Source organism: Mastomys coucha, unplaced genomic scaffold, assembly GCF_008632895.1.
Source record: "Mastomys coucha isolate ucsf_1 unplaced genomic scaffold, UCSF_Mcou_1 pScaffold1, whole genome shotgun sequence".
In the NCBI taxonomy this organism is placed as follows: Eukaryota; Metazoa; Chordata; class Mammalia; order Rodentia; family Muridae; genus Mastomys; species Mastomys coucha.
This window is the reverse complement of record NW_022196891.1, coordinates 66986031-66995850: the sequence shown is the minus strand read 5'-3', so window position 1 is coordinate 66995850 and position 9820 is coordinate 66986031. Positions and strand designations below refer to the sequence as shown.

Below are 9820 nucleotides of genomic sequence, written 5' to 3'. Positions count from 1 at the left end.
ATTTCCCCTCCTATCTTCCTGGTACCTCTGAGACAAACCCATCTCTACAGAAAGGTATTGGTACCTCTTTTCTTTTTGTGCAAATCATCTGATATCTTGTGTTCACTTGCTTTCAGCCCAAAAGACGGAGAAGCTGTGATGTCTTTGTGTGTAAATTCTAGGTCACTGGATTAAGACCAGGCACCTGTGTGATTCTAAGATGAAAGCTGTTGTGGTCAGACACTGAAGTAAACCTCTCTCTTCCAGTCACAACTCGCCAGTGTGAACACAGTTCCCTTGTAGTGCCTATCTGGGTATTTCAACCATGATTACAAGATGTAAAGTACTTGCATGAGCCTGAAGAAATCAGTCCGTGAGCGTGAATGTGAAAGCTCAGAAGCAATGGCAGGGATGACTGCTCTCCCACTGTTTTGACAGCCTGTTAATATGCAAAGCAAACCACACATCTTTCTGCCTGCTGGATCTTCTCCCTCCTCTCTCTCTCCTCTCCCTCCTCTCTCTCTCTCTCTCTCTCTCTCTCTCTCTCTCTCCTCCCCTCCCCTCCGCTCTCCTCTCCTCTTTCCTCTCTCTCTTCCTCTGTCTCCCTCTCTCTTTCTTTTTTGAATAATAAAAACTTAGCATTACATATGATATAAACTCAGCTGCAGTTGGAATTGGTGTCGTATATGTTAATCCACCCCCTGCTTTGCTCTTAAGCTGTTGGTGTAGGCTTTTGCCAGAGTCAAGCTTCTTCAGGAGAGAACGCCAAAGCTGAGTTTAATTTTGTGCTCAGAAACGTATTTAGGAATGTCTCAAAGTTCAATCGATGACAGACATACTGGATTTAACTTCCATCGTCTGGTTTTGCTATGCTTCTGGACATAGCTATTTGCTATCCACATCCCTCTATGTCTAACAATCAGGCAGGCTATTTCATCAAAACACTGCCCAGAGACCACGATCTTAGTACCAACTCTGCCTCACACTACCCATAATATATTCCTAACCCAAAGAGAATTGTGTGTTGAGAGCCAGACGCAAAATAAGATGAAGATCCTCTGCTGTTTTTTTTTTTCCTGGGAGGCAAGTTCCTTACATTGATCTTACAAGCCAATGAATAAGTCCCATTTTTATTTCTTCAGCGCCGTGGATTCTGTATTTTCTTTCCTACAAATGCAGAACTTCATATGTTGGTAGAAACTTTAAGTAAAACCTCATTTTCTATATGCCTACTTTGCGAACTGCTTCTCTCCGCTGGGTCCTTTTGCATCCCTGATGCGTCAATTGTTTCTTCCTCACCCTTTCTGAGGGCTGAAGAGGCAGAGCGCTGCAGCAGAGCTGAGCCTGCAGACCTGCCATCTGATTGGCTGCCGGGCGCGTGGCTGGGCTATAAAAGAGACCCCACCGGGCTTGAGAGGCAGAGGCTCAGAGGATTCTGACAGCTTCTTTGCAGAGCAGAAGCAACTGTGCTCAAAATAGAAACCGCCGCGGCTCCCGCTGCCTTTCTCTCCTCGCTCAGAATCCCTCAATTAAACAAGATGTGCAAAGGACTCGCAGGTCTGCCGGCTTCCTGCCTGAGGAGGTAAGATTGGTTTCTTTGTTACTGGCCAGGCTAAAGTTTTGCAGAGACTTTTTCAGTGAGTTGCATGCTTTGCTTAGAAAGTTCTCTGGGGTCCGAAGCTATATGCTCCAGGAAGCCCTGGTAGCGTCTCCCTAGGATTAGCCAGACTGTTGTATTTCACATGACTTTAGTTTTGAGGCTGGTTCTGACTTTTACGCCGGATCCTTTAGTTAAGCTGTTCCGAATACAAAGTGATAGGAGGTTTGGGGCATGCATCTGCATTCTTTCCATCATTATGTCCCTGTTTGGGCATTCGTGAGGACCCAGAGTCATGGCTACCTAGTTCTCATGTGAGGGAAGGAAGCCTCAGAAGGAAATTAGGAAACATTGTCAGCGTGCTTTCTGTGGCATTCCTCTATTTTAGTTGTAAACAAATGTGAGAATAAAAGATCCTTTTCCAAACTATATCTCTCCTATCCCTCTGCCTCACCTCCAGAGGTTGAAGTGAGTTGTGGTTGAGAAATATATACAGTTTGTAACATACCAGCTTAAAATTTTAGAGGCACCTGTATGTCTTTGGGTTCATTTCATAAGGGTATAAATGAATGATTTCAGAGAGCACTTTATATAGTAGTTGGTTTAAAACAAAGCACTGTGCTTTGGGGGATTGTTTCCAAATTGAGATTTATATCTCCAAGGATGGTTAGGGAGGCTTGGTAGACTCACAGGTGACTTCTGACCTTTAATTTCAAGAGGAAATCATGTCATACACATTAACTTTGCATGCTTCCCGCTCTTTAGAAATGCCCCTCCATTTAGTCAGTAGCTGCCAGGGCTCAGGCAGAGGCAGCACATGGAGACAGGAAGTCATATCTCTTTGGGTTGGATTACAATGCATCCATAGCGTCACCTTAGGACCGTCCCGACTCTGGTGATTTTATCTTGCTGTCACTGGGGAGGATTTTGTCACCAGTCACCAGCGTGGGGAAAAAGAGAAAGGAAGATGGCCTTGTGAGAGATGGAAAAATACTCCCTTAAAGGGCCGCCCAAGAATAGCTCTGAGGTTGGGATCATCTGAGAAAAGCCACTGATAAGCTCCCAGCTTGTCAGCATCCATCCTGAGGTGCTGCTAAGCACAGCTGTTGTGTGCCAACCCTTCCAGGCAAGAACATCTCATCCTCTGTTGCTCTGGAAACGCCATTCTTCTTAAACCATTTCTTGGCTTTTATAATAAAAGAGATACTATTAACATAAAAAAAATCTATTAAGGAAGAATGACAGAGTTGAGCTGGAAGTTCAAGTGGTCAGAAACTCTGCGGGACCCAGGCTACCTGTTAAGTGGTGGCCGGAAACTGGAAATTGCTCTCAGTAAATAATTCCTTGCCTCAGTCTTGACTCTGTCTTGCTTCTCCTATCCTAAAGTTTCAGATGCCCTTTTTTAATATGCATCTCCCTGTGATATAGATTTGGGGTTGTTTTTTTGTTTGTTATTTGTAGCTCCAACTGAAGGTTGCCTAGAAACAAGCCTGGTAGGGCTGAGCTTTCAGCCTGAGTGTGTGTACCATTCACTTTTCCTGCTCATCTCTGCAGTGCTACACACTTAAGCTGATGCTCTGTATACACACACACACACACACACACACACACACACACACACTCTTGGGAACTCCTTGGCTATCACTTTCAGGGATGATTGAACTGACTTCTACTCTACTAAAGTGTTTCCACTAGCTCACCTTGGGAACTAGCACCAAGCTTCCAGAAGGTGTGCTACTGGGAGAATGGGTCATGTTCTGCAGTGACTGCATACATTTCAAAATAGCAGCCACTTCTTAACGTGCTTTCACCAAAGTATGAAAGGTCATATGGAGAAACAAGAAATCTCTTCTGGGAGTTCAAGCCACTGCAGCCCCCCTAAAAAGGCTGCTCCTCATCCACACAGCAGTCACAGGCTCATAGGAGCCCTCACGTCTCTCTTTGAAGGAAATGCATTTTTCATGTTGAGTTTTGCCTTCTTCCTTGCAGTGCAAAGGATATGAAACATCGGCTGGGGTTCCTGCTGCAGAAGTCAGACTCCTGTGAACACAGCTCTGGACACAGCAAGAAGGACAAAGTAGTAACTTGCCAGAGGTAAGAGAACGGGCTCTAGCGAAGAGCCCTTGAGTGTTAACTCTCTGATGATGGGGAAGTTGTCCATGGTACCTAAGGAGTGAGTGGGAAGACAGGCCCTTAGCTGAGCCAGACTAGGGTCAAGATGGTCTCCATTTTCATGTGAGGGTATACAATTGTAATCTTATCATTTGGAAGGTTAGGAGGGTCATGAGTTCAAGACTGGCCTGAAATTTATAAAACTATATTATATCACACACACACACACACACACACACACACACACAAACACACACAAGGGTGGAGAGAGATAGCTAGGAAGATAGACAACAGAGTCCAATTTACATCAATCATAATTAGAATTTGAATCTCCACATATTTCATGAAAAAGTATCCTAATAAACAATATATCACATATTGCCTTAGATTTTTTTTAACTTCTATGCTATGCATTTAAATCATTCTTTCTTCTGTAATATCTCCAGGGTGAGCCAAGAAGAAGTCAAGAAATGGGCTGAATCGCTGGAAAACCTGATTCGCCATGAATGTGAGTAAACATACATTCTTTCTCTCTCTCTGTCATTTTATACACACACACACACACACACCACACACACACACCACACACTACACACACACAAACACCACACACACACACACACACACACACACACACACACACAGAAGATAGCATTATTCAGCATAAGACAAAACACTTCTGGGTGACTGTGTCTCTTTGTCCTCTGTCACAGGCGGACTGGCAGCTTTTAAAGCTTTCCTGAAGTCAGAATACAGTGAGGAGAACATTGACTTCTGGATCAGCTGTGAGGAGTACAAGAAAATCAAGTCACCTTCTAAACTAAGTCCCAAGGCCAAGAAGATCTACAATGAGTTCATCTCAGTGCAAGCCACCAAAGAGGTATGTTTACACAGCAGAGAACTTTCTAGATCTTAGTGGGGATTCATAGGAGAGGCATTCAGGGCCAGGGGTCTTTAGATCTACTAGTTAAAGGAGCGACAGGTCTGGCTATTATAATCTTGACAACATCTCAAGTAAATCTATTAGGAAAAAAAAAGCTACTCTTGTCTATATGATCTCAATGACTCTCTTTAGTAAGTATAATCATAAATCTCCCCAGTGAGAGAGTAAAGGAAAAGAAAGTTCTCTTTCCTCTTCGAGGCAGAGTAGACCTTCTATCCACATATGCCAGGGTAGACTCAAAATGTCCCGGGTTTCACTCTGGGGAGGAATGTAAAGAAAGGATCCTGGCTACTCCTTGTTGCTTACAAGCCTACAGCCTCCTCTCTCCAACAGGGCTCTAGATCTAATGCAACCTTGGTCTTTGCACTTCAGGTGAACCTGGATTCTTGCACCAGAGAGGAGACAAGCAGGAACATGCTAGAGCCCACGATAACCTGTTTTGATGAAGCCCAGAAGAAGATTTTCAATCTGATGGAAAAGGATTCCTACCGCCGCTTCCTCAAGTCTCGATTCTATCTTGACCTGACCAATCCTTCCAGCTGTGGCGCAGAGAAGCAGAAAGGAGCCAAGAATTCTGCAGACTGCACTTCCCTAGTCCCTCAGTGTGCTTAATTCTCACCCGGAGGCAGAAAGCCGATGTGCCAAGACTCAATGCTCTGGAAAAACCCGAGGCCAAATATTGATCTGTATTAAGCACCGATGCTTTATCCACATTGTAGCCTAGTGTCCATGCTGCCTGCCATGTGTGAGTCACTTCCATGTAAAACTAGCCTTAGTTGTGGTGTTGGGGTTTTCATTGGGGTAAGACCCAATTCGTTTTAAATTTTCCCAGGTTTTCTTAAGGGTGTCAGGTGAGCAAGTTTCCAAATAATGGCCCCGTAGGTCTGGATTTTCAAAGACGGCCGTCAGTCCCCCCCTTTCAACAGTTTGACCTCAAGTTAGTTAGTTGACATATTTCATGTGACATCCCATGCACATGCAATGTTGGCCAGCAGCAATTCCTATGGACTCTCAATGTTTAGGTGACATTTGTGTATGTATATGTATACATTAAATATATATATATAACATATGCATATACATTCTGTATATATTATATCTATGTATTCAATGTGAATGTGCATGAATATGTATGCATATGTATGTATATACTCACACATGCACACACATTCCTTTAAGAAAAGGTGGGAAAGATCCTAGGTGCTCAAACTGGAGTTGTGTACACATGCTTGCGTGCATGTTCTGATTTCTGGTCCTTCATCCCACGTCTGAACAGGGCAAACTAAACTAACTGCCATGCAGGCTAAGAAGGGAACACTAGCTTGTGGGAAATGAGTTCTAAAAAACCATGGGGTCTTGATGGAGAATAGTCAGGGCCTTTGCGTTGAGCTGTTGATGGCCTCCCACGTTGAGCACTAAGCGAAGGGGTGAGTACTCTGAGAATTCTGCTGTCTGACTGACACTGAACTGCCTTGCGCCAGTGATCACTAACTGGCACTTTGAGGTCCCTATGCTGATGACCTTCCCTCCTTTGCCTGGGTGCTCAGGGCATGCTGATGAGCAGCTGGGTTGGTCTGGAGCTGGATGTTTGAGTTGAATGGAGGAATGAGGTCCAGGCCTTGCTGCCGAATCCTACCAAGGACTACTGCTTATGTGAGGGCAGATGACCTAAAGATTATCTTAATTCTTTCCTCTCATGATAAGGTGCTCTTCTATTCCTGACCCCCATGAGTGTCACCTGTGAGATGAGCCTCCCTTAGTTCACTGTGGTTGGTTCACGTTAGGAACCATGGCCGCCTGCAGTGGTTCTGAGCTATAGGCCTACATGTGTAAAGCATCGTGGGGGGGGGGGGAAGGTTATGTCTTATCAGAGAGAAGTAAGTTCTCATGAACTGCAGAGCCATTTTGGGGCTTCTGCTTTGAGGTAAGAGCTTGCTCGCCCCATCCCAAACACCAAGGCTAGCAGAGACCAATGAAAAGAGAGAGGAAAGGAGAAAGAAAGAGAAAAGGAAACAAAAGAGGAGAGGTTATCAGTTGGTAGGACTACTGTCTGGAGCTTTTCAAGGCACGTGAAATACTTGAAAATTTCTCATTTGTGTTATTTATGATGTTTTGTACAATGTTTTTATTATTGTATTGTTTTATAAATGGAGGTACAGGATATTACCTGAATTATTAATGAATGCCCAAGAAGTAATTTTCTTCTCATTCTTCTAAAAGTACTGCCTTTGAGAGCACACACACACTCGTGCAACACTGCAGTCATTGCTCCAGTTTAAATTACATGCATGAGCACCACTGTGGCTAGTAAGCCAATGTACTGGGCTGCAAAATGAAGACACTGGGATGGTGTGTATCCAAATCTCATCGTATTGAAGAAATCAGTTTTCTAACGGTACTCATCTTGTCTCTCTTGATAGTCTTGCTTGTAATGTCCCTAAAGCTCTCCCATCAGTGTTCCTAACTCCTTTTTGTTATATACACGTCCACGATCCTGTCTGTAGAACTCTTTGGTCTTGCCCTAATATTGTCATGACTTTGAGATTGTACCTGTACCCATGGACTGCTGTCTCACAAATAGGTCTGGAAAGTCATTCTGAATGAGAAGTAAATTATTTTATGTAATACATCTTGAGTGCGTTTTCAATTGTATTCCCATCGCTCTTGGGTCTGGTGAGCCTGCCTGCTGCTGCTCCATGTAAGGAATGCTCCTTCCAAATGCATGTCTGCTTCTACCATGTGCTTTATAGGCCTCAACGCTGATGCTCCCCATGAAACACACACGTCTTGATGATAACAGTAAATAAATGCTTCCTACAAAACTATCTGCTTGGAAACACATTAATGATCCAGAGAGGCATGCTGGGAGACACAGCAGGGCATGGCGTGCCTTTAGAAAAATGACTCACAGGGAGTCCTGTATCCCTCCCTCCCCTGCCAACTCCAGGAAGGGAAGCTGATGCTGAATTGTTTACACTTTGGCCCCTTTCACTGTTCTGCCTGCTTTTGCTCACAGACCTGGGACTGCTCTAGGTTTGAAGACTGGGTAGATTTGTAGGTCTTCAATTGGGGTTGGGGGGAGAAAATTCCCTAAAACTAAAAACGAACAAACAAACAAAACCCAACAAAACAAAACACCACCACCGAAAATTCAAAACTATCAACATGAACCAAAGAAAACCAGAGCAACAACAACAGCAACAAATGGGGCCTCACCCCGTCGGTAGTCCACTGGTTTGGAACTTAACTGTGAAGATTAGTTTTAGCTCAAACTCATGGCAATGCTCCTGTCTCGATTTCCCAAGTCTTAGGGTGACTGGCGCAACTTTTCGTTTCTGGATTCACTAGGATTTTGAGCAGCCGTCTACTTCCAATTATGTGTGCTAGAGTGAGAAAGGTAGTGGAGAAGCCGAGGAGGCTAAAGGTCCTTAGAGGGGTCCAGGAGAGAGAGAGCTTTCTACCGCAGCTGCTCAGCGTCCTCTTCGCACTTTGGGAATTTCTGAAAAAGAAGTATCCGATGCTCACGTCTGAAATCAGGGCTTTACCATGCCATAAGACCCCCGTTTCCGGCTTGTTTGTTTGTTGTTTGGTTGGTTGGTTGTTTTCTTGGTTTAAAGGTTGTGCCTGTAGGACAGTAGGCATAGGTGATTGCAGACATTTTTTTTTTTTCAAGTATTGATGCTTTTTAAAATCTGGCAGAAACCTTGGATCCTATACTTAGGAAAATACATGAAGGAACCCAAATTTCTCATAAATATTTATACACAATGTTTGCATCCTCACTCTCCACACACAGACGGAGATCCCCCTCTGTTCTCTTTCTCATGCACAAGCCCTGAGGTATCACTTACAGTCAGTCATATGGATCAAGAGAGGAGCCAAAGTATATTCTCTATGGCTTCTTTCTCCTTTCTGGCACTTTCCCAGGCTCTACCTTCCAGAAGGTGCAGGCGCAAGATAGAAGAGCGTTGATAGTTAGAGTGCGTGGATTCTTGGCAATTCCAGCACAGCACTACCACTTAGATCAATACTAAGATTAGTCTTTTAAACACAGCCCTATGCTGTTGCTATTACTTTGTGTGTGTGTGTGTGTGGCAGAGCCTGGGGATTGGGAAAGAGGCTCTGATGTGGAGATTAAGATGCCTCATTCATCCTGATGAGAGTCTAAAAACAGAAGCCAGACCTTGCTGGGGGATTCTCCCCAGTGTGCCTCGAGCTGCATTCTGAATATGCCTGTTGCCAATTTTAGAGATTTAAATTTTAAGTAGATGACCAAAGGATAAAAGAAGAGAAATGGGGAAGAAGAAAGAAAAGATACAAAGAAAAAAGAACGGCCATAAAGGGGAAAACCAGTTATACTACACATAGGCTAAATACATGGGAGAAAAGAAACCACAGTGGCAAATTCTTAGTAGGATCAGCTAACTGATATGACCAGCCAGCTGCAAAAGCTGGTAGTGTAGCTGCTGAGGAGGCCTGGTCGTCCCATTTAGAGGCTGAATTTAAACCAGGTATCTGCTTAAGTCCTTAAGTGAAGGAAACCTCCTTTCTGTTAGGATATGGGAAACTGAAGTTTCTCATCTCATCGAATGAGATGGCTTGGTAATCTTTTACCTTTCGAATCCAATATCTTAGATTGTATCTGCAAGGAGCTAACAGAGAGCCAATAGGAAAGGGTGTTCTATGACTGAGAAAGATGAATAATTCTTGGAGTGAGGCTAAGTTTCCATAGAAAGCCTAAAAATTAATGGCCTCACCCTACATGCATGTCATGAATTCTACAGGGCAAGTAGATGCTAAATGCGTTACGTGATCTTGTTTAATCCTGGAGTGAGATCATATTAGTGTCTTTCCATTGCAGATGGGGAAAGTTGGATACAGGAAAGTTCTGAGATGTATCCAGTAGCGTATACCAAGACATGTGGTAGAGCCTGAGTCAAGCCCAGAGTTCTCCTTCCAGAGCTCACATGCCTCATTATTCTAGCTAAGAAAGAAGAAAGAGGAGAGGGGAAGAGGAAAGAGAGGCCATAGGAAATACAGGAAGTGTCACAGGAAGAAGTGAAGGATGGAGAGAAGAGGTCAATGGATCAGACAAATGAAGCAAGGAAGGAAGGGGGAAGAAAAAGTACCACGCTAAGGAAATGGAGGAACGGAACAGGAAATGGCGACGGAATCAAAGGTGGTTTCGA

At 44.0% G+C, this 9820-nt stretch overlaps 1 protein-coding gene across 2 annotated transcripts; it reads left to right on the top strand.

The window, feature by feature from the left end:
- Positions 1–1398: 1398 nt before the first annotated feature.
- Rgs4 (regulator of G protein signaling 4) lies at positions 1399–7260 on the top strand. Of its 2 annotated transcripts, XM_031388669.1 has the most exons (5): positions 1399–1561; positions 3566–3670; positions 4135–4196; positions 4402–4568; positions 5004–7260. In XM_031388669.1, exons 1-5 carry the CDS (start codon positions 1518–1520, stop codon positions 5241–5243), a joined length of 618 nt encoding a protein of 205 aa, XP_031244529.1. In that variant the 5' UTR covers positions 1399–1517; the 3' UTR covers positions 5244–7260. The 2 variants fall into 2 exon arrangements, with proteins under 2 accessions (XP_031244529.1, XP_031244537.1); XM_031388677.1 differs by lacking the exon at positions 4402–4568 and having other exon boundaries at positions 1405–1561; positions 5004–5188.
- The last annotated feature ends 2560 nt before the right edge of the window (positions 7261–9820 follow it).

Coding starts and splice junctions, on each gene's coding strand:
- Rgs4 (XM_031388669.1), top strand. CDS start 1,518: ATGTGCAAAGGACTCGCAGGTCTGCCGGCTTCCTGCCTGAGGAG. Junction 1,562..3,565: donor CCGGCTTCCTGCCTGAGGAG/GTAAGATTGGTT, acceptor TCTTCCTTGCAG/TGCAAAGGATATGAAACATC. Junction 4,569..5,003: donor CAGTGCAAGCCACCAAAGAG/GTATGTTTACAC, acceptor TTTGCACTTCAG/GTGAACCTGGATTCTTGCAC.